The sequence below is a fragment of the Nothobranchius furzeri genome, chromosome 17, assembly GCF_043380555.1.
Source record: "Nothobranchius furzeri strain GRZ-AD chromosome 17, NfurGRZ-RIMD1, whole genome shotgun sequence".
NCBI lineage: Eukaryota > Metazoa > Chordata > Actinopteri > Cyprinodontiformes > Nothobranchiidae > Nothobranchius > Nothobranchius furzeri.
This window is the reverse complement of record NC_091757.1, coordinates 52,653,341-52,678,879: the sequence shown is the minus strand read 5'-3', so window position 1 is coordinate 52,678,879 and position 25,539 is coordinate 52,653,341. Positions and strand designations below refer to the sequence as shown.

Genomic DNA, 25,539 nt, shown 5'->3' with positions numbered 1-25,539 from the left:
ACACCTGGAGGAAAGGAGGAATTTGTTATCCTAAAGCAGCCTTAGAAGTAAAAACATCTGGGATGTTTCTATTACTGCCAACACTAGCCTAACTACTACTGCTGGCCTAAACTACTGCTAATGCTAGCCTAACTACTGCTAATGGTAGCCTAACTACTGCTACTGCTGGCCTAAACTACTGCTAACGCTAGCGAAACTACTGCTACTGCTGACATAAATGACTGCTAATGCTAGCCTAACTACTGCTACTGCTGGCCTAAACTACTGCTACTCCTGGCCTAAACTACAGCTAACACTAGCCTAACTACATCTGCTGGCCTAAACTACTACTAACACTAGCCTAACTACTACTGCTGGCCTAAACTACTGCTACTCCTGGCCTAAACTACAGCTAACACTAGCCTAACTACATCTGCTGGCCTAAACTACTACTAACACTAGCCTAACTACTACTGCTGGCCTAAACTACTGCTAATGCTAGCCTAACTACTGCTACTGCTGGCCTAATCTACTGCTAACGCTAGCAAAACTACTGCTACTGCTGGCCTAAACTACAGCTAACAGTAGCCTAACTACTGCTACTGCTGGCCTAAACTACTGCTAACACTAGCCTAACCACTGCTAATGCTAGCCTAACTATTGCTAACACTAGCCTAACTACTGCTACTGCTGGCCTAAACTACTGCTAACACTAGCCTAACTACATCTGCTGGCCTAAACTACTGCTAATGCTAGCCTAACTACTGCTACTGCTGGCCTAAACTACTGCTAACACTAGCCTAACTACATCTGCTGGCCTCAACTACTGCTAACGCTAGCCAGAGTCCTTTTGAACATTCTCATCCTCATTGGTCCCCCCCCCACACACACACACATTAACTTCAGGCAGCATCATAGAGCCATTGGGGTAAACCGGACAATCAGCTGTCAGCTCATTTAATATTCATGTTCTGTCCAAGTGGGCAGTAACAGCTTTATTATGGGGTTATTATAGATTTGAGTTTAGCCATTTATCAGGGCTCCTGGTTCATTTACTATATAGAGGCACAAGGAACAGTTCCCAATAAAATCTCTAATTGTAGTACATCTTTAACCTTTATTTGTGAGCTTTTATTTATTTTGATCAAAATCAATCACTTTAATTATTTTTAATGCTGCATTTACAAAAATGTAATACTTGACTATGTAAGTACTCATAAACATTTGCAACATTAAAGCTGATTATTTTCAAACAAACTATCTTTTCTCATGAAGTAAAATGATGATTATAAACCCTCTCCAAGATTCTGAAGTATTTCATCAAGATGTCCAAAAATCATGTCCTCCTCCAGTTCTTATTAATAAACACACACACACACACACACACACACACACACATATATATATATATATATATATATATATGTGTGTGTTTTTCAAGTTAATCTAACGAGACTTAAAAGATTCATCTTAAGCGTGCCACGAGGCTGCAGTGCTACTAAATCAAAATGACACCGTGAACAGACATTTAACTGGTTCAGGAATCTGAAGCATTCAGCCAATCAGAGTTGAGCACGTTTGTCAGGACTGAACTCATGGGTGAAAAAACTAGAAGACTTGATGTGGTACGTGATCTGACTCAGAAAAATGCATTTTCATAAGTAAAAGGTAAACAAAAACTCCTAAACATTTCCATTTTGATGAATATGAATCATCTTAAAGAAGAGTCACTTTTAAAAAGATGTTAATCACCTAATCAGATAAGAAACTGTGCCTTTATGAGGGTTCATTTCTGGAGATACTCACGTTCACATGCGAACGTGCTGAGTGATCCACCGGGGATGGCTGATTGAAAAGTTGGGATGCGATGCAATCTCCATTTTTATTAAGATGTTGAAAGATGTTAAGCCCACCCCTCCAATCACACACCCTCACACACCTGAAGCACATACTGAGCTTCACAAAGGACCACTTACTTCGATTAGAATGAGGGAAGGTGAGCAGATTTCAATGCTCTGGCGATGTGGCGACACAGTAATAAATGAAAAGCAAATTATTAGGTTGAAACGTGCAACTTGCATTTAATTACGAGAAAGCGTGGAGTGCATGTGAGAGAGGAAAGAAAAAGTGTTTCTGGCTCTAAAACTAATGAACAAAATGAGTGCAGATGGGAGAAGCAGATGGTTTCATTTGTGATGCCTTGATGCTTGATGGGTAACGGCTCTTACTCCATGGCGCTCATGGACCTTTCTGGGGGACGTGGTCCACTGTATGTTGATTGGTTTAGGGGATCTTTACATTTTCCAAACGACGGTGCGCTGAGAAGAACTGAAGAAGATTTTGCTCACCGTGACACAACTGATTTGACATGTGCCAAATGTTTTGAAAATTGTTATTAATATTTATGATTTTATGCAATGTGGACAGTTTCCTGAATGGCTGAGAGACAAAGATGGGTTTCTGTTCTCCTGCAACAGCTTCCATTTGTCAAAACACACAGCACAGTCCACCTACACCTGAAGGACAAGAGACACACTTTTGAGGATGACACACATTCTGGACAGAGAAGCAGTGATGGGAATGACGCTGTTTAAAATAATGGCGTTACTAACAAAAAATATTTTTTTCAGTAACGATTAATCAAATTAATTACCGTCGTCGTCGTCTTCCTCCGCTTATCCGGGTCCGGGTCGCAGGGGCAGCATCCCAACTAGGGAGCTCCAGACCGTCCTCTCCCCGGTCACCTCCACCAGCTCCTCCGGCAGGACCCCAAGGCGTTCCCGGACCAGATTGGAGATGTAACCTCTCCAACGTGTCCTGGGTCGACCCGGGGGCCTCCTGCCGGCAGGACATGCCCGAAACACCTCCCCAGGGAAGCGTCCAGGAGGCATCCTGACCAGATGCCCAAACCACCTCAACTGACTCCTTTCGATCCGGAGGAGCAGCGGTTCTACTCCGAGTCCCTCCCGAATGTCCGAGCTCCTCACCCTATCTCTAAGGCTGAGCCCGGCCACCCTACGGAGGAAACTCATTTCGGCCGCTTGTATCCGCGATCTCGTTCTTTCGGTCATTACCCAAAGCTCATGACCATAGGTGAGGATTGGGACGTAGATCGACCGGTAAATCGAGAGCCTGGCTTTCTGGCTCAGCTCCCTCTTCACCACGACAGATCGGCTCAGCGTCCGCATCACTGCAGACGCCAAACCAATCCGCCTGTCGATCTCCCGATCCCTCCTACCCTCACTCGTGAACAAGACCCTGAGATACTTAAACTCCTCCACTTGAGGTAGGACCTCTCCCCCGACCCAGAGTTGGCAAGCCACCCTTTTCCGGTCGAGAACCATGGTCTCAGACTTGGAGGTGCTGATCCTCATCCCATCCTTCTTTTATCAAAACACGATTTCTGTTACTGATAAGAAAATGCGTGCGTTACTAATTCAGCAGCGCGGTGTGTTAAAGCTGTCATCAGCTGATTGGGAGCTAAGGAGGCGGATGTTTTCATCCAAGCGCATCACGGCCGTGAAAATAAGGAAGACGTGATGAATAGTTACAGCTACGGACCCGCAGATTCGCTGCTGCAGGCGTGAGTGCAGCCGCACCCTTCTTAGCGTGACAGCGGGACATCCCGAAGGTCCGCTCACCTGTTCACCGCTCAAACTTCACGATCTTCTACCTTCCTAGATCATCCAGCTGTAACCTGTTTCTGATCATTTCGTCAGTCCCGCTGTATCACTGATGCATCAGTCTGAAACGTCATGGTGCTCAGGTGTTATTAGAACTACCTGTGTATGTTCACCACCCAGCTTCAGCTCTTCTGCGGTTGGGTCTGACCCAAGTTAGTAAATTTAAGTCCTCCATCAGATTTGTGCCTCTTCTAGTGTCATTTTAAAGGATTTCTATTTATTATTTTAACCATTACTAGATTACTAGCAACAGAAATGCTACTAAAAACACACAATTAACACATTCACACACGTGAAGCTGGAAAAATTAAAATACTGTACAAATTTACATTTATTTCTATAATTTTACTAGACTGAGAGACCATCTAAAGGCTCAGGGACCTTTACATGTGTTTCTATTTGCAATTATAAATTTTAGCTGCTGAGGTCTTGTTAAATAATCTAGATTAGTGTAATGTTCCTGTGTTTTTCATCCTGATAAGTGTCCATTTATTTCAAATATTCAGTTTTATAAAAAAACATTTGATTACATTTTAATATGTTCCAGTCATTAGTCATTTATATTTCACTATTGTAGTAATTTATAGTAAATTAAGTAAGTTGAAGTTAAGAGGGTAACACATTTTTCTTGCATTCTTTAATGAAAAAAGTTACAAAATAGTTATTTTGGTGGTAATTAGTTACTTTTCTAATCTTGTAACTTGGTAAGTAACTGAGTTACTTTTTTGACAAAACAATCAGTAACTATAACTAATTACTTTTTAAAAGTAACTTTCCCAACACTGCAGAGAAGATAGATGGTTTGAGAGAGGAGTAAAGGAAGCTACATGTCAAACAGCAAAAACCATCACTAAACCGAGGAGGCGGCCTCAGGTTCACCTTTCCAGCTCCTACAAGCTTTACACTATAGTGTATATAGTTATATGGTGTATGGGATTTCCGGCTCTTTAAAGGGGCATTATGGAAGTTTGACAGCCAAATCATGTATAGAAATAATAAATGTCTTCTTCATACATTCTCCTGCAATGCCCTGGTCCTGTAGAATGAGCCCTGGCATTTTTACTGTGATTGCCTGTTTTTCTGTAAAATCACAGAAAAAGAGAGATGCTCGGGTCGAGCAGGCTGCTTCATGCGCGTTCACGCTCAGGCATAGCCCGTAGCATTTGCTATCCGTAGCTTTAGCAGCAGAGAGAGAGGCGGTGCCACTTTGTCGCTGTTCCTAACGCCTAGTGACAAAGCTAGCTACATTTCTGAGGACCCTTAGCTTCTTTCTGTAGAACTTTCTTCTAGATATTTCCTGCAAATTAGCAACAAAATAGCCATTTTCGCTCAGAACCGTTCTTTGGTTTGACATTGTTTCAGCTGTCATCAAGGATATAAAAGTTACAGATACTATAAATGTTACTGGTGTGTAGCTCACCTTGTAAGACGCCTGACTCCCATGCAGAAGACCTGGGCTCGATTCTGGGTGTGAACATAGTTCATATAGAGTTTCTTTTTTCATTGATGGTATATTTTTGTACGGTGAGATGCCCAAATTTTTAACGGCATTGAATTCACAGATAAAAAAGATGTGGGTTCAACTTTCATTTTGGAACAATTTTTCAAGCTTGGGAAGGGAATGATCTGAGCATGCAGGAGGACTGACCCTTCATAAACCTTTGTCGGCTGTGCTGAAGAGAAAGGTACAGAACCAAATTATTTAATTAATTAGCTGCGTGTTCTCCTGTCCTCTGTCCTCCGGGCCACACACACACACGGGACTGTCTCAGCTGTTATTTTCGTTAAGGAGTGTGCACGTGCAGCATGTGCGCCTCGTGCACGAGCCTACTATTGAAGCTACCGTTGCGCTTTTGGCCTGAGGGGGCAATCGCGAGCATAAAAATTCAAAAGTCCATATAGTCCCTTTAAAGAGAACCGCTTCTTACGGCTCGGTTCTTTCTCAAACAGCTCCTCACATTTTTTCATTTTGTTAAATTTACTCATGACCAGAAATTATGTAAAATGTGTGTGAAATTATTGACCAATCTACAAGCTACATTAAATCAACTTTTCATTATTTAAAGGGAGACTAGGCAGTTTTTAGCACCTCTAGTGTCCGTTTATTAGAACCAAAAGCAAAACTTGTCTCATCACTAATTATCTATTCATCACTAAATCAAACACATCAGGTGTGTTCAGGATCTAAAACATGCAGGAAACGTGTTGGAAGCAGACTGCAGCACCAGGTATGCCAGGTAAAGGTCGGTCCGCCACACTGAAGTTGTAAGTGTGATATTCTGGCTACAGAGGTCGGTGGGGTCTGAGTGTCTTATCACTAACCCTGTAAAGGGTCATTTTAGCACATACGGGTTCAAGTGATGATTTAAACATATTAAAAGTTGCATAGTATCACTTTAAATAACTTCTAACGATGCAAAACAGAATGGAAAAAACACATTTTAAATAACAAAAATAAACTCTGGAAGTACAATATTTATAGGTAGAAAACTTAGAAAGCTAAGATAATCACACTGGAACATTTGTAGATTTTTGCTTTCCAAAGTCCACACTCTTCCTTTGAATTGTCAATATTGGTAAAATGTGTCCAAATCTGGCTGCATTTCCTGCTTTAGCTCATGTCCTCACCTTTCTGTAGACTGCTTTTTTTCCCTCCCCTTTCACACCCTCCTCCTCCCACTGCTCTGTGAGTTGACACCAGCGCCTGTCTGCCTGTCTCCTGCTCGCTGCAGACGAGTAGCAAATTTGGCTCGTTCGAGACGGAGCCGGTTCTGATCGGTCACTCCCAAGAGCTGGTGTTCTGACTATCCGTGCTTCCTCGTCGAACTATCCTACCGCGGCGTGTTACAACAGGTTCACTCTTGTTTACATTATAATAACACGCTTATTAAGCATGGTTTATCTTAAATAGGTGATAATACATAAAAATACAGAACTGTAGTATAATTATTCACGAAAATATACAGTGTTTGTGGTGATTTTATTTATGTAAAAGACCGTGTTTGTCGTGATTTCATGAATGACGGTAAACAGTGGGAGAAATTTCTTGTTTACAGTATAGTAACGATATTCTACAAGCCATTTGCAAGCTAACTGTCAGTTAAACGTACAACAAGCAGAAATTTAAGAACTTCCAGAGGTAGTGCATCTCTTCAGGTGAACAGCCTGTGATGTAGTAGTCGGTCTGCGCATTTCCCCAAAGTAGCACATATCCACAGGTGGCACGGATAGTCGGAACGCCGGTGTCGGTACAGGATCTGCTCGGGTGCAAGATCGGCTTGGGGTCCTTCGACTGCCGATGACGTCAAAGTATGCCAAACCCACTCGGACAAAATACACTACACATCTTTATACTGTTGGAAAGAATTTAGCAGTTTCGTTATTAAAATAATGTTTCTTACGACGTAAGTTTGTGTTTATAATGGTATTTGTAAAATAAAACACTATATTGTATTCATAATGTTGAACTCCTCTTTGAGCACGTCCCTTGAAGGATCATAGGTATTAGCAACACCTGTGAAATTGTATTTGCAGGAAAGAAGTGTGTCCCGTTCATTGAAGTATTTTGTGTTTAGAGTTTTTGACGTCTTGTCCATGCGTAGTTCAGTTACGCTCATAGCTGCTAGCCAAAACTCTGGAGTTAAAAGTTTTCTGGCTTTACTAAAATACCTGTCTGTACTTATTTGATTGATGGTAGTTTTACTTTCTATTAGACTCCAAATGTAATCATTTGGCACGTTTCTAATTCATAATTTGTAAGAATGTAATCGGCGATATTAGCATTAGCATTCCTATGGGTTTTTCCACGTATATTAGCATTGCGCTAACCACTCGCTGCCAAATTGCAGCCTTTGCGATTAGAAAATCTCCTTTTGTCACATCGCAATTTAATTGCACATGCAGTTAATCGTTCAGCCCTAATATACATGCAGCTCTATGCTAAAAGTGCATTTTCAAAGAGGTAATGATGGATTTCTTTGTAAAAGTTGTCCATCTTTCTAACAGAAAAATTTGCCTGGACCAACGTAACGTGATAACAACGTAACGTGATTACTTAACTTCCGTAAGGTTCATGTTCAGCCAATCAACTACTTTGATGTCATCGGCAGTCGAAGGACCCCGAGACGATCTTGCACCCGAGCAGATCTTGTACTGACACACAACAGCGGCTGTAGGAGCCAAAAACGAGGATGTTGTTGTTTTTTATTAATGTGTATTAATTTGTATATTGGGAGTGGGTGTGTCACCTTGAGCTACTTAGTTTCACCTGTCACCTGTTGAGCAGAGACTGATGGCAGGAAGGATGACGGTGGGGTGAGCTTGGGTGAAAGAAGTTGGTTGACCGTTTACCTGAATACTGCGTAATCATGTGCTGATCCATTATCATGCTACAATTTTGATGTGGAACGAACAAAGAAGACGTAAACACAGTTGAGAGTTGTAGCGCGTCATTAGAATTGACCCACGCAGAGCTTGCTGCGGCACTGACGGATAATGCTTGGAACCTGCCGCTAACAGGGGCTAATGAATAAAATGACTCCTCGGGGGGGGGGGGGGGGGGGGGGTGTTCACAGGTAGTTTCCTCTCATTAAGCAACAATAGACACAGTTTATTAGCCTGGCCTGCCAGACTCCTCCTCTGCACAGAGAAAGAGTCTGGAAACCCTCCTATTCAAATAACCCCACCCCGTGAGAATTCTGACCGAGCCAATCAGCGCTGAGTATCATACGTCACACACCACAACGCCGAGTTTGTCATAAACATGGCGACTGAAGTGGAGTTCGCTGCGACTCTTCCCTTTGTTCTAAATGATTTGAACATGTCTTTAAAACCACAACAAGTAGAAGCGCTAAAAGCATTTCTTCTAAACAAAGATGTTAGCGCTGCCGCCAGACTCCATTTTTACTACAGCTAAAGGAACTACAGCGTCGCTGACGTCACACACAGCGACGCTCAGTTTCTCATAAACAACGAAGACAGCGGCGGAGTTCGCTGCGGCTCTTTCCTCTGTTCTAAATGACTCAGATGTCTTTAAAACCACAAGTAGATGCGCTAAAAGCATTTCTTCTAAAAAAATAAAAGATGTTTGCGCCGTTGCCAGACGCTATAGCTAGAAATCTACCGCATCGTGCGGTACAATCGGGATTTACTTCTTTTTTCTGATTGGTCATTTTTGAGCTTCCTAGTCCCGCCCCTCAAGTGCCTCTCTGCCTGTGGGTTACCAGACTCATTCTCTGTGCAGAATTAAACAGAGGACGAGTCTGGCAGGCCAGGCTAACAGTTTATGATCTTGACTCTTCAATATTCCACTCAAAATTGACTAAATGTCTTCATGAAACCAAAGAAGTCCAGTTGCCTTCATTCAATCCCCTTTGGATTACCATGACCTGGGTGACTGAGAACCTTCACCATCAGTTTATGTGACTTTATTTCATATCCGCCAGTTTTGCATTCCACAATTAATTACACTGATTTTTATTATTACAATGATGGTGAATGTTGCGTATCCATGGATACAAATGTAATATACTGTTGTTTAATGCTTGTTAAACGATGGCAGCGATTTTCTTTGGATGTTGGACCTATCAGGGGAGTGTTTTGTTCTTGTGTTAGTACAGTCTCTTGCCTTTTAAACACAACTGCAATCTTACAAATGTTACAACTGCTCTTGCAAATGTATTTCTGTAAACACACATTTAATTTATAAAAATAAACCACAGCCATAGGAATGAATTAATGCCAGGCTTTACCACTGGATTCACAGGAAGCGTAACATTTTTTCTATATATTACAGGATTCCATTTAAATAGCTGGAATTGATGATGGTGACATTTTTTTTAAATAAACACCAGGTGCTATGAGACTGAATAGATTGGAGCAGTTTAAATTCCTCATTTATTTTAATACTAATATAATAACATGTATAGTAATTTTTTATGACTTTTATATGTAAACATATTTAAAATGACCCAAAATTGCTTTGATTTAGTTTAAAAATTGACTAATTGTGAAAGAATTTTGCTCACGGTGGGAAAACGTCTGCTCTCCCAGCCTGTAAAAAAGCAACCTGGATATTCTGTGGGTTAAATTTATAAGAGATGGGAAAATTGCAGCAATAACAGGAAACATAAGGGAGTCACTGTACATGGTGGCACTGGCCAAGACAAACAAGCAAAGATCAGCCCTGCAATCATCCTTGGATAAATTAAAAGATCAGGCAGATTTAATCTTCTATTGGATTCCTGAACAAATAGCAGCACGTTCACATTTTAAAAGTGAACCAGAGTTCCTCAGTTCCATCATTAAAGGTGTGGAACACTGAAAAAAGATTATTTAAATTATCATTTCTGATTTCTGAGTTTTTCCTGCAAGCTGAACATGAAAATAATCTCCTACATCTATCTCCTGCATTAGCTTCTGATAGAAAATAGACGGTGAAACTCTAGGAGTTGGAAATCTTGACAGATCTACGTCACACTGTCGCTTAACTCATTCATTGCAAATGACGACTAAAGTTGCATTTTTTTTACTGTGTGGGCATCGCAACGAGCCCCCGCATCATGAGAACAAACATCTCAGCTCTAAAGGCGATCTTCATCCGCATACGTCATACGTCACGTGACCAGGAAGCAGAAAATCCATGTGTAAGGAGATCGTTTTGGGCCGTTGCTGTAAAAAAAAGTGAGGCGTGAACCGGAAAAGCTTCTGCCGATCACAACTGACAACAGATTATGAAACAACAGATAACACTCGAAACACACGGATTCTTCCTGATGTTAGAGATGAGTCTCCGCTTTGTTTTGGTTGTTTTGTTTTGGTTGTTTTGGCGTCTACATCATCCCAGCGAGCAACTTTCTGTGACTCTTAAAAAAACAGTAAAAACGGTGAGACGCTGGCAGCGAAGGGCTTTACCGATCAGGAAACGGCTGGCAGTGAATGAGTTAACATTCATGGAGAGAACGTCTCGGTTAGCAAATGCTAACCGTTAGCCTTAGCAACTCCACCACACAGCAAAGCTCTGTGTCCAAATATTCAACACATTCTCACACCCGGGTCACCAAGCATTTGTTTCCGTTGCGTCGGGAGCCCCAGCGCGTCGGGAGGTGATGAAGTGCGTCAGAACATCGGTTTCCGACGCCCGCGGTAAAACGCACATTTCACCAGTGTTGCCAACTCCCCCTGATAAAATGTAGCTGAAGTTGACCCAGAAAGTCAGCCAGATGTTGCCAGATGATGTCAAATGTTAATATTGTTGTTTTGTTTGAAAAGAAAAATTTTATGTTAATGCTATAAACCAAAATAAAGACCGAAAGAAAGAAAGAATAAATGCTAATTTGCATATTGATGACATCATCACGCCACATTGGCGTTGCTTTGATATGTAAAATAAATTCCACGACCACCCCTGGTAATCGCCCTTGGGTCCCGGGTCATTGGGTTCCGGGCTCGGCCGAATAGGGGGTGGGAGGCTGCGGGCGGGCCTGTGGGCTTGCCGCCGATATCTCCCAGGACTCTGCCAGCTGCTGGTTGTGGCCCCCCAGGGCGATACTCTGCGCCTCTCGAGGGGGGCGGGGGCTTTTCTGGTCGCAGTCTCCCTGGGGTTCCTGTGCTCTGGAGCAGCTCCTGGATCTCTGGGACTTGGAGCTCCTTCCGTCTCCTGCACATCTTTAGGGGCCAGACCTGTGGTCCCTCACACTCTTTATTGGACGCTCCTATAGATAAACCTTACATATACAAGCGCGTGTACACACACAGGTGCTCACATGGTGCTCTCAAAAGTATGGACTTGGGCATTTTCAACACATGTCTTAAGGCTGTGGTGGGCACTTAATGCACTGTGATTTATTATCATGTGATTGTTCAGTTAAGCAATGTTGATTATATATTTCTTCATCAAGTTGACGCAGTAATAGCTTGATCTTGTTGTGTTGATGATGTGTCCCTTTTTTTTGTTGCTTTTTTTTCTTCCCTCTTTCTGCAGGTCTAGAAGCAGATTCTTGTGCATTATTGTTTATTTTTGTGGGGACCCCCCCCCCCCCATCTTTTGTCTCGTCCTTGCTCTTTCACCTCTGTATTCGTGTCTGGTCGGAATTACAAAGCATTCAAAAACAATAACAATAAAGTTTTAAGTAGCAGGCGTGACATTAAAAGCAGACGCTTTGATGATCCACCTGAAAGTAAATCTGTAAGGCTTGTCACCAGCATTCAGACATCAATTCTGTTTGCGTCACAGCCAGACAGGACACACACACAAATAAATAAATAAATAAATAAATAAATTCCAAAAGTATACATAAAGTGACATTAAGACAGATATGGTGTGGTGATCCAAACAGTTCTTTTGTAGGATATAACTCAGACCTGCTCTCCTCATTCTCACAGACATTTTCCTAAAAAGCTATTTTTTTACACCTCAAAGTTTCTCAACTTCTCTGTTGTGTATTCTCTCCATCGTGATAATAACGGCGTACCGAGCAAAAGGAGTGGGTGTCTCATGGTATAACCATCCCTGTGTCACTGAAGGAAATCCAGATGAGCCACAGAGCTGCGTGTGTAAACGGGACGGTAGTTGAAACTCCCGTTGACTTAATTTGCCAAATGCGGGAAAAGCCAAAGTGTCTGACGGCTGCAGAACCAGAGATCGCAGGTTGAGAAGCGTGAGCCAGCAGCAGCAGCAGACGTACATCGGCGTTCTCCAGCTCTGCATTTGTACCTCTGTCTTCCGCCCGGCCGAAAACGGTTTATGATTGGTCAGTCCTCGTGCACATGTGCAGATTATTGTTCTCTTTCCTTACTCCCGGAAGCACGGTTCAGAGTGCAAATGGTTTCTTTGTTGCTAATCTGTAGGGAATATCTACAAGAAAGTTCTACAGAAAGTAGCAACGGGTCCTGAGAATTGTCGCTAGGTTTGTCGCTGGGCGCTTTTTGGAAAAAAAGTCGTTGGGGGGTCAAAAAGTCGTTAGGAACAGCGACAAAGTCGCTGAATTGGCAACACTGCATTTCACCAACATTTCACCTCTAACCTCTTGCTATTTAACCTTCCCCTCAGCCCCACACCAACCTTAACCCTGTTTCTCATTCTAAACTTCCCGTTAACTGTGTTGGAGAGGGACGTTACAACAAGGAACAGGGTTTTGCAAATGCAAGAGGGTAAAGGTCAGAATTCGGAGAAATCTCTTTTTTACCGTGGGCGTCGGAAACCGACGCTCTGGCACAGCGAGTTGGGATCCCCAACTTGGTCCCCCGTCGTCCGTTTTCGCCGATTCAGGTGTGAGAATGTGTTGAAATATCAAGAAATAAGACTCCAAATCCTGCTCTGATGTAGCTCCTGAAACCGGCACACCGGTGCTTTGTTTCTCCAGAGCACGACTTACAAGGCATTCATTCCCACAGAGACAACTGTAGATGTGTTGATTAAACGAGGTATCTACTCCTTTAAAACATGCACACAATCACTTAAGTGTATCTTGTCTTCATATAAGACGTAACTAAACCCATTTCTACTCTGAACGGTGAAAACCGGCACAGGGACTTCTCAAAAGGACGGTGATTGTGGATTCAAGGCTACGTTAGCATTATCTTCGTCCCTAAATCGCAGGATTATCAGACCACATCTGCTGGTCATTGACTGGCTGCACAAGCTCCATTCACCATGTGAAGAGTAATTACCATCATGGAGCTTTGTTAATGTGTGAAGGAAAGGCAGCAAGGGCACAATTTTTCATAGTCGCCTCACATTCCAGAGAGACAGTTGAAAGAGTTAAGAGTGACGGATCTTTGGAAATGTCAGCAGAAAAATGTCTCATGATGCCCACATAATGGGAAACAGAAGGAATCTGTGAATGTTTCAGCGTGTGTGTGCAAATGTGTGTGTGTGTGTGAAACAGTGACTCCATGGAGACGCTATGTTGCAGAGAAATTTGTTGCATATTGAGCTTTATTGTTTTGGGTGTGCACTGTTTATGTTTTTGTGCAGAAGGAGCGATAGGATGACGGGTTGGGCGAGATGAAGTATTAAATTCACTTTTCTAAAACACGTATTAACACATATAGATAGCTTGTGATTATGTGATGCTCTTTGCCATGGTACATCCTATCAGTAAGGATTTAACTCGGGCTTCTCTTCTCCTTTCCTGCCCTCTCCTCTTCTCTCCTCAACAACCCAGCAATTTGCCTTAATCCATATTGACTGCTCTTCGATGACCTCACTCCATAGGGTCCAGGACTGAGGATTTACTCTGAGACAGCCAATCTAAACAACCTGATTTAACTTCTTTACCTCCGGTACGACTGCGTGCTTGTGTGTGCAAAGGCCGACTTTTGAAACAAAGGGGTAGAAAAAGTGAGGCAGATACAGGCGTCCCTTTTTGCATGTGAGTAAGGCTTTTCGCTATCAGCCTTGGACATGACGAATGGGACAAAGATGTAAAGTTAGAGATAAACCAAAGCCCCAGTGACTGTGTGGAAGTCCTGCAGCCAAGCCATAAAAAGCCTCCTCTCTTTTCACAACCAATCATTAGCTCGCGCGCTGACCTGTCTCTGCAGCTTTGAACGCATATTTTAAGAGTGAGTTTGATTGCAGAAAGGGTGCGGTGGTGCAGCTAAACCGCTCACACGCATTTTCACACAGAAATGTTGGACAATGCATGAACAAACTTTCAACGTTTCCCCGTTCGGTTCAGTGTTTCTGAGTCATTGTGTTAATTAGCTCTTTGCTAATGTAATTCCTTTGAGACTACCTGCAGAGGTAAACATGCCTCCATGTTTGGGTGCAGAGTCTGAGTATTTCATGTGTGGAAGTTGCACCACCAGCTGGGTCAATTTCATTCGCTTTGCTTAATTAATGGTTTGCCTCTGGCACTGCTGTGCAGAGTGCTTTCCTCTGTTTGTTCCTGCAGATTTAGCTCTCTCTGCTCTGTGTGCACACAAACGCTACATCAGTCTGACGTGCACACCTACTCCGACAGGTGCGCAGACTCAGGGTGGAAAAACTTGATCTGGAGCAAACACCAACAGAAACAAACAAAAAAAAAATCACACACAGCAAAAACTCATTCAAGACAAAAAAGACTTGTTTTTAGACTTTTTTAAAAAAATTTACTAAAAAGATCAAAAATATCTTAGAAAAACAGCACTACTTCAAATGAGATTAATATTCTTGAATGTGACCTTATTCACTTGTTTTGAGTAAAAAAAAAATCTGCCAGTGTTTCAGGCTGTTGCACCCTGACTTTGGAATGAACTTCCTTTGTAATCGTTCTCTTTTTCCTTATTCAACACAGCGCTGTAATTCGATAATTTTTTACCTTCGGCTGACATGATTCGGACGGAACATCCGCGTTCGTCAGAGCCGCCAGCTGTTTGTGGTGTCACTTCTGTTCATGTGCTGTAAGCCAAGGATGATGTCACCCTCTACTGCCCGCATCCTTCGTGCTGATAACAGTCCCATGTGTGATCCAACGTGTAAACACTGTTGTTTCTGTTCATGGTGTTGTGTCGCAGAGGGCCACATCGTCCTTTGCTGCCCACGCATAAATGGAAGTGACTGTTCAAGGGCAGCCTTGGCAGAGTCCAACTCTCACTGGAAACGAGCTCGACTTACTGCCGGCAATGCGGACCAAGCTCTGACACCGGTCATACAGGGACCCAACAGCACTTATCAGAGGGCCTGGTTCCCCATACTCCCGGAGTACTCCCCACAGGGCCCCCCCGGGGGACGTGGGTGAACGCCTTCTCCAAATCCACAAAACACATGTAGAATGGTTGGGCAAACTCCCATGGACCCTCCTAAGGGTATAGAGCTGGTCCAGTGTTCCAATTGGTATTTTTGTGTTCGAGTACTTTACCAATGGATGGTTGTTAGGGTCAAAAACCCCTGGGAGTGCAATTTTTGAATGAGTACTTTGGGCGATTGTTAAACCTCTAACAAAATGACAAGCACATCAGACTCCCTTTCATCACGCAACGAGCAAAGATGTAAAGGTGTAAAACGTTTGTGAATAACGAAAGTATAGTAACCGCTTGTTACAAATCAGTAAATGAATTTGTCCTCACGGGCTTCTGTAGAAGGAAACAAGGCATCTAAAGCTTGGTTTACGCTTGACACATTCACTTTCTGCTTGGTGATGCGGCTCACGGATGGAACGCGCTTCACAACTTGCAGCGTTTATGGTTCATGCGGCTTGTATCTGCGGTGAGCCAATATTCTCCCAAACTGTAGGGGGCAGCATGGAGCTCTACGGCATGCATTCAACACTACACCATAGTAGAAGTAAAAATTACAGTTGTTTACAACATGGCATTCCAGCATTTTTTAACAGCGTCCTCGTCTTTTCCGACAGTGCGAGCTATTTCTCTCCAAGAATTATTAACATGTCGATCACGGTGATCTCTGAGAGCTGAATCATACACATGTCTGTATTTACGAACCTCTGCCATACTAGTTCTTGCCAGTCCGACCGTCCGCATGGTTAGAAAATTTCCTAGGTGCACGGTGCGGAAAGTTTGGGCCGTGCGGAGGCGCGGTGGAGGGGCGTGGTTGTTAAAATGATGCAACTTTTCCGCGCGGAGCCGTGCGGAACTCACGGACGCGTCAAGCATAAACCAATCTTAATATGGCATTGCCCAGAGACTCAGGGATGTTTCTCAGTGTCAAGGCGCCTGGCCTATCAAGGTAGTGCCTTGGTAGGCCATGCGCCTTGCTTATGAGGACACTTTCCTTCTTTGGTCAAAGACAGTTAAATAGAACAGACTTACCTCATGTGACAGCGGCTCGGAGCTGTGGTCACGTGACGTGAGGTAAAGTTACGTTTTACACGTAAAAGTTTCAGTACAGATGTATCACAACACGCCCTATAGGTTATAAATTGTAAGTCACTTTGAATAAAAGGGTCTGCCAAATAAATAAACATAAAAATAAATAAATACACATAACGAGCCTTTAACTTTTTGTGTGTGTATATTGGTTCAATTAAATATGTAAGTGGGTTAGTACCTGCAAGCCACCAAAGCTACAACTACTAAGCAACTAGCCAAACATAGATGACTTAAAACGTACTTTAGATATCAACCCAATAGCTACAATGAATTAACTTACATTTAAACTGGAAATTTGCTCCTGAAGTAACTGCTGACTCCTAATCCACCATCTTTTTGAAAACACCAAGCGGTATTCTGAGGGACCTCTGAGGGACCAAGGCATCAAGGCGAGGTTCCTTGGCACTGAGAAACACCCTTAGACCTGTTCTCGTGTATTTTAGACCCCATTTTTGTGCTTATATGTTACGAAGCCGGCAATATTTTTCAACAATTGGACATAATTTAACTCATTTTCAACAACGTTTCAATGGATATTTCCAGACATTAAATGTAAAAACTACACATTGTGCTGTTTTTATAGGTAATTTAATTTTCATTTTTAGTCTTTTTTACTTTCTTGAAAATCAACTTTTGCAATGTACAAATAAAGTTTAATTGATCAAAAATTCACGCAGGCGAGGAAGGTTTGCATATTTTATAGGATTGACAGCAAGACTGTGAAACTAAAGCAAAAATCTGAATGACTGCACTTTTCGAGATCACATCCTGTCTTGCACTCTGTGTTTGCATCATTAATGCCTTCCTTTAACCTTTAGGCTCCATTGCTGAAACAATGACGTCTTAAATCTGTCCTCTGTTATTCACCAACAGCTCCTTGTTTTGGAACATTCATGCATTCTCTTCTTGTTGGAGGCAAGCGTGTGATTCACTGAGACTTAAGAAAGCACCAGAGATCAGAGTCAGATCGGTGTTCTTGCTCCCATGCAGTGTTATTAAGATGCCTATGTTTAATTTATGATCTGAGACCATCAAAGGGGATCTGTTGTCCCAGAATCATTCCTTCCATATATATTGCCTCATTCTCTGTCTGTCTCTATTTTCTCATCCCCTTTATCTCGTTAGAGCGGCTGTGGGTTCTTCACGAGGATGCACTGCTGCCACACACACTCCTTTAGGGCAAACGCTAGCAGCCTGAACTGAGCAGCCACACACGTTTCGACGGACACACACGAGAAAAATCCACAGCTGAGTCTGCTTAATATCAGAAGAGCATCATGTGACGTGGCATGTCTGATGTGACGTTATTTCACAGGCGCAGAGAGCCTGTCTGAAATATATCCTGTGTCAATTCAGGACTAGTCCACACGTAGCCGATTTTTAAAAAAAACAACGAACATCCGCCCCTCAAAAAACTTGCATCCACACCACCTCGTTTAAAAAAAAAAACTCTGTCCACACGTACCCGGATAACTACGTTGTTAAGGACATGCCAGACCTGTAGGCGGCAGTACTTCCCCCGTTCTTAACCTCGTCCTTCGTCTGTGGTCTTCCGCAAGGAGCAGTAATTCCGCTTGCAAAAACAAACAAGCAAAAAGCGCTTGGACAATTGATAAAGCGAGCGCAGCTCTGAGGGCATCCATGCTGTCGGCTAGTGTAAACACAGGTCGCACACGTGATGTCAGCATTTTTTTGTCGTGGAAAGTGACGTTGCGGACCTTAAAACTCCGGTTTTGTCCGTCCACACGCAGACACCCAAAACGGAGAAAACGCAGATCTTCACTTTGGCCGGAGTTTTTAAAAAGATCTGTTTTCGTGTGAAAAAACTCCGTTTTCGTGTGGATGACAGGCCAAAACGTAGAAAAATATCTACGTTTTGGCAGATCCCCGGCTACGTGTGGACAGGGCCTCAGTAGTGCAGCAGGAGATAACACTCTCAGCTTTTGCCAGTGTGCCATCTTTTTACTTGTGCATGGCTAGAAGATGCATCGAGATAGCTACTATTTATGGGTTTTATTACAATTTGTGATAACGACTAGAATGTTACGGGGAGAAATATGCTTTTAACCCTCTGGAGGCAGGCATTGCAGATTTACATCGTTAAGACCTACCTACCTGGTTACTCCACATTCGTATTTCTTGAGTATTTTTTTACTCAGAAGTGCCCCTGAAAGACTTAGTTTTTCATCCTTTCATCAAAACTTATTTTGAGCCTGAGAGGGTTAAAAAGGTCTTGACCCTAACTACTGACTTAAATATTTCACTCGTTTTGTATCCCTCGTGTTAACAATAAGAACTTAATAAATACTTTAAAGTGTTTTTTTTTGCAGTGAAACTAGTTGGCTAATTGTGGTTCTAGAGGTACAATTGTAGACTTTAGTAAAAACAAAAATCTCTAAACCCAAAATTCCACTATCTTCGCTCCGCCCCCGCTTTCCGCTGCCGCTCGCTTCCGAACTCAAATTATACTGTACCCGCTCTACAACAGACCTGAGGTGCGCAAACAGGCATGCGCGGGATTTTTGAGATCTTGCGATACAGTCCGTGCAATAAACGCGGAAGTTAGATCCAAACACCCGTCGTGTGGGAGAAGCATCGAAATGAACTGTTTAATCTGCCCATCATTTGTGTTGAGAGATCAGCAGTGTTTGGATCAACAAAGGGTGACTACTTTGATAGTAGAAACTGTATTTATGGCTTACTTTTGTGCATTTAAAGTTCAACCGCCATTGATAGTTGTTAAAAGTTGTTAAACCTGTGCGTATGAAACAAAAAACGTTTTTTGTTTATCGATTTATTGTGAAATAACGGAAGCTGTGCTTGCTCCCTTTCCTGTTGGGCGGCTGTGATTTCTGTCCATTGACTGCGGAGGTGCTCCGGCGTCCAGCAAAAATAGAATTGATCCTATTTTTGCCGGATGGCGGAACGGCGGGCAGTAGTGGAACAGCTCTGAATGACTACAACGGGACCGTTTTTGCTGCGGAGTTCGTGCCGGAGCAGAGATAGTGGAATTTTGGGGTAAGAATTTTTTTACAGTGCAGAACAGCAGATCATACAGCAAAAATCAGTTGTTACATATGGTAAAAATGCATTGTTTATGGGCATTTTATCTTATTTTGTGTCTGCATTTTCTTACAGTGCAAAACAGCACTTCTTAAAATAATGTAAACATTGATAAATATGGTAAAAAAAAATTTTGTTTTGAGTTTAATAAATCTTCCATTGGGATAAGCAAATGTGGCTTGGCTAAAACTAGCAAATGTGCCTTTAAACTACACACAACTGGTCTGGTTGTGTGTAGTTTACAGGCACACGACAGATTTGTTTGCTAGTTTTAAGAATTCTTGCCGGGCAACTTTTGTGAAACCCAGTGGCAGATTTTTTTTTATACTCAACACAAGACGATTTTATCATGTTTAAGATTTTTTTAATTATTTCAGGTAAAGCTTTTATTTTTTACAGTGTAAGAAAATATTTTCAAACCAAAAGTAAGATGAAATGTGTTTAAATAAGCCTATTTTCCTTCTTGAAAATCACATTTAGCAGTGCAGTAACAACATAAATATGTTCACTGCAGACGTACAGCTCCGGCACAAGGGAAAAATAAACTTTAAAAATTATACCAAGTTTCAAAGTGCATCAATCCTTTCATGAGAAAACAGACGGATGGAAAAGTTGATGGACTTACCTTCTTACGGTAAGTGTAATGTACAAAAACCCATCACTAGAATAAGAAACAAACAAAAACAACAACATCTGGATGAAAAATCTCCCCTCTTTATCAGTGATGTCATGTGTACAGCGTCCATTCACCCTTTAAGTCAGGCCTATGTGACACTGATCAGCAACAGCAGAAAAGGCTCCACTTCCTTCCAGATCACGTTCCAGCTACTCCAGATTTAATTTAAAAAAGGTCATTTTAAAGAAGCTAAACTTTGCTGGTTTTTATGCATCTGTGCTATAATATTCAGGCATTTGTTTAACTTTGTACCGTACTGCAAGACATTTATTTGTCATGCCAAACTGACCAAGGTGGTCTTTGCTTCTTTGACCCTTTTCCGTCTCACTTTGAGGCTTGAGTCGGTGTGCGTATCTAGCTGTCTCGGTTGCTCTCGTTCAGCTCCCACCAGCCGCAGGTGTGGTCCCGTGTCCTGTCTGAGGCAGACAACCAGGTGAAACAAAGACAACAAAGCAGAAAGATGGAGTTGAGAAGGTGAGCAGCAGCAGCAGTGAGTGAGCTTGTGAAAATGATTCATCCGTCCACTTTTATTGAACGTGTGAGTCTGCCTGACGTGAAGAGGGACCTATTTTGTTTGTAATCGACACTGACATGCGAGGCTACTTGTACATTTGGCTTGATGCGTGTTAGAAATCCACCTTGAGGCAAATCAAAGAAAGATTGAATAGAAAAATGTGCGTTACACCTTGTTAGGCACGAACTACATGAAAATCCTGCTCGAGGAAATGAATCATCTGGACTGTGACTATGTAATGTTTCATGCTTTTCCTAATTATTATTGTCATTTTTCTTCTGGATCTCAAGAGACAAGCATAATACTAGTAATTTTATGAGCCTTTGTCTCAGTCCAAGACATTACCTTGTCATCTGGATTCTTTGGTGGAAATATTAAATATCCTGTGTGCCCTGACCTCAGAAAAAAGAAGAAAAGATGACGGATGCCAGATGTGCTTTTCATCGAAGCAAGTTCTTTTTTTAACAGTAAAACTGTGATAAATAAGATCATTAAATGTCCTTTTTTCCCTCCTCTGAAATTCTTTATTTTTGGCTGTTTTCCACGCCAACCTCCATTTTTATCTGGTCTCTCCTGCGGTGGTTAAATGTTCGGCTAATGTTACGGGCTTGTCAGGACAATTTTTCTGGGCTTTTCTCGTCCTGGTGCTGTGGTCCACCCATAGAGATGGTTTCAAAAGCTGCTATCCCTGATCCCCAGGGGTTGGTAATTACTGCACACAACTATTGATGACTGTTGCTTTTAACTTTTGCCTAAGTACCCGTGAAAAAACTTCCTTGTAAAATAAATGCTGAATGTTTTAGGGCATCTCGGTTTTTCCACAAGTCTTCTTGTTTATGATGCGACTCTGATTGTAATCGTAGTTGAGTTGAAGTTTTATTCCTTCCATTGGTGACTGAACAGCAGAGTTATTCCGAGCACATCACGGTAGACTGTTTACGATGCAAATGATTTGGTTGGGAAAGTTGCTGATTGGCACATCGGGTCCCGAGGCGGCAACATTCACTTTAGAGGGTGGTGAAAGACCCCTTTCTATCAAATAGATCTGTCTCTCTTCCTCTGCGCTAAAACATCACAGAGGAGGCCAGGCCTGCTTGGCCTCCTCTGTCAGCAAATGTCACTGCTAATTATGACAGGCTCTTTGTTCCATAACAAGTCCATGTTGGCTTTGTTAGGTCTGTTTGACTGTTTCTCACACATGAATTGGGCTCTGATGACCCCTGTTCTGCTAGGGGGTGCTGTGTGGAGGTAATTGCTCCAATATCCTGAGCTGCAGGGATGCATAGTGCTGACATGCTGGTGTTAGTCAAATGGGGCCATTCAGAAGGTAGGTCTGGGTTCTGCGGGAGGGCAGACGTTTACTGTATCACAAAAGTATTTTCTGGTTGTGTTTTTTTTTTTTTTACTTGCCTACAAGTAAATCGTGCAAATTGTTGCAAAAGTCCAACCCAACATTTTAAAAGGAGGTTCACCGTTAGCATTGACAACTCCATAGCACTCTGGAACATGTTCAGGCTCGTGTAGATAGAGATGGAGATAAAACACCTCCATCCATCCTTATTCTGAACTCGCTCGTCCATGCAGGGTCACGGGGGACTGGTGCCTATCTCCAGCAGTGAACGGGCAAACAGGCTGGGTACATCCTGGACAGGTTGCTAGTCCATCACAGGGCAACGCAGAGACACACAGGACAAACGGCCATTTAGACCGACCAATTAACCTAACAGTCATGTTTTTGGACTGCAGGAGGAAGCCAGAGTACCCGGAGAGAACCCACGCATGCACAGGGAGAACATGCAAACTCCATGCAGAAAGATCCCAGGCCGGGATACGAACTCAGGATTCTCTTGCTTCAAGGTAACAGTTCTAAGCACTGCTCCACTGTGCAGCCACCACAGAAGATGTGTTGAAATAGAATGTGAATGCCCGCTTTACAGATTTAGCCTGGCCCAGTTGTCAGCTATTCTCGGTGTTAAAGGTGCATGAAGTAAGAAAGACATCTTTTTGTCAAATTTGGGTACTGCAGTCCAAGTATCAGAACAAACAAGTCCACTTAGATCAGCTGCAGAAGTTTCTAGATGAGTGAAGACAACTCATACACAATAAATTGGTAAGTAGATAAACACACAATAACTTTACTGACGAGTTGCAGTCTATATATATATATATATATATATATATGTATGTATGTATGTATGATGTATATATGTGTGTGTGTATATACATATATATTTATATATTTCTATATATATATTCTAATTCTAATTTTCAAATTTCATTGTAAGCTCAACATTAGCCCCCAGCCTTCTCTACCCAATATTAGAGTAAAACAAGCAGATGCCATGGCTTCTTATGGGCCATTCCCATCTGTACCGGGTCGGCCCGGGCCGGGTAGCGTAGGTTGTAACATATCTGGGTGGCCTGGTATTTTTCCGGGCCAACCAAGGCTCATTCTCGGCCCTCTTCTCGAGGGGGTCTGCTTCAGGCCGACCAGGGCCAACACACCCACTGCTGACAGCAAAATCACACCTTCCATTAGAGCAAGCCTCTGATTGGTGGGTAGAATCAGCCCACATGGGCTTAAGACAAGGATGTGTGGAATCAACCGGGCCAGGCTGGGGCCGACTGGGGCTACCCGGCCCGGGCCGACCCGGTACAGATGGGAATGGCCCATTTGAGGTTACAAGAAAATGTCATGGCTCTAGAACCAGGAAGTATGGAGGCGGGACAGATTGTAAACAGTGACTATGTCCCTCTTTAGCTTTTTAAAAGTAGAAAAAACGACAACCCCTGAGCTGGCTGTGAATGAAATCTGTTTCAACGTTTTCTTCCTTCCAACATGATTGGGACGTTGTCATGGTCTGCGTTCTGCGTCTCCCTCATGTGTATCCTTGTGTTATCCATCCCTCTCTAGGTTCCCCTCACATTTTCCCTTAGTCACCTCACTTATCATTAGTCTTCTGTTAGTGTTTATCTAGTCGCATTCTCCCTTTAGTTCATTTTGTTCCCTTCCCCATTGTTAGGTCTGGTTTCCTCCCCTGCTCTGTTGTCCTCTGCCTGTGCTCGGCTTCTGACCAAGTCCTCCAAACACACCCACATCACCCCGCTTCTCCTCCAGCTTCACTGGCTGCCAGTCAACTTCAGGGTTCATTTCAAGATCCTGGCTCTGGTCTATAAGGCCTTACATGGACAAGCACCATCTTACATTGGTGATCTTCTTAGTCCCTACACCCCCAGCAGGCCCCTGAGGTCCAGTGACCAAAGCCTACTGGTTGTGCAGCACCAGGCTAAAGGTCAAAGGTGACAGATCATCTGCTGCTGTGGCCCCCAGACTCTGGAACTCTCTCCCCCCTGAGCCTGAGATCAGTGGACTCAGTGGTCTCCTTTAAAAAGCAGCTGAAGACTCACTTGTTCAAGCTGGCTTTTGTATGACCTTCTTCACCTCTCTCTCTTTATTCTGCTCTCCCCACCTATTCCACCTTCCTCAGGATCCACTGATTTCCCTCTTTCCTATTCACTCTCTCTCTTTCTTAACATTTTTTTAATCACAATCGTCTATTTTTTTCTCATTTAAAATATATTTTTAAACATTTTCTAAATGTTTTTTTTATTTTAACATTTTTTGTTTTTGTGAAGCGCCTCGTGATTTTTATCTTGAGAGGCGCTATAGAAATGATACTTTCTTCTTCTTCTTCCTCTCTGTTAATTAGTCTCACCTGTGCACAATTCCCTAATCACCCAGCCCTTTTGTATATGTATAACCCTGTCTACCAGTGTGTTGTTGGTCCATTGTTCGTGTGAGCGTTGTTTTGTTTCTTCCCCCCCCCCACCCCCCTTCTTGGTCTCTATGTTATTTGGCTTCGTGCCCTGCTTGGATTTTATTTGTTTTTTCATCCTAACAAAGAAATGATTTCTTTCACATCCGCTCTTGCTTCCTGTCGTTCTGGGTATCTGCTTTTTGGGTCCAACTCCCCTGGCTCTCAACGTGATGGACGTTAGACATTTGTGATTATTTCACAGTGAATATCTTACATATTACATCTTTAATCTGTCCTATTTAAATTTTGCTTGCGACTTTGGCTCCCCTGAACAAAAACAGAACAATGTGTCACAATAAGAAAACACGTGTTTAATCATTTAGTTTAGTTTAAGGCTATGTAATGCTCCTCTGCACTCCTAACGAGATCTAATGTGTACTTGCTGAAATATTGTATACACCCGAACATTCAGTCAATATCTGCAGATGAAACTAACGCTGTCTTCTGAATCAATTTGAAACCTCTTTTTGAAAGGAAAGAGCTTTTATTAAATTGTAATAAAAGATGTTGCTTCAATTATTTATGTGAGATCCTATGATCATTAATTCTTCCAGCAATAAAAAAGATTCTTTAGCTGACTCACTAATCTGGTTTTAATAATTAATATTTACTCTTGTGATACTAATCATTACAATCAAACGGTCACAGTGTTTAAGAAAGGCTTTGACGTGTGTTTTAGAATAAAAGTGATTTTCTCGGGAGTCTCTAACTTATTTCTAGAAATCGGAGTGATGTCACTTTTCCTTGGATTGCTTTGTTGGACTAGCCAAGTGAACTGGACCAAATTCTTGCTTTGCAAAGTTTGGTCTAGGAACGCTCCACTGGAACCTCTGCAGCCCCTAACAGCATTCTGGCTGGCCAATCACAGCTCTCTAGAGGGGTTTTAAACACATAAAGAGAGCTGTGACTGGTCCATAATGGTGGGCCAATCATAGTGCTCTATCTGCTTAGTGAACAAATCACAGAGCTTTATCCGCTTTGTGGGCCAAT

The 25,539-nt window shown here is 42.5% G+C and overlaps 1 protein-coding gene across 4 annotated transcripts in view; it reads left to right on the top strand.

Moving 5' to 3' along the window:
• efna5b (ephrin-A5b) overlaps positions 1-25,539 on the top strand; it is a 268,124-nt gene that overhangs the window by 58,372 nt on the left and 184,213 nt on the right. For all 4 annotated transcript variants that reach the window (XM_054731562.2, XM_054731561.2, XM_054731565.2 and 1 more), the window contains one exon: positions 22,478-22,588. In XM_054731562.2, the coding sequence (XP_054587537.2) occupies positions 22,478-22,588 (111 nt within the window). The remainder of the gene's footprint in view (positions 1-22,477; positions 22,589-25,539) is intronic.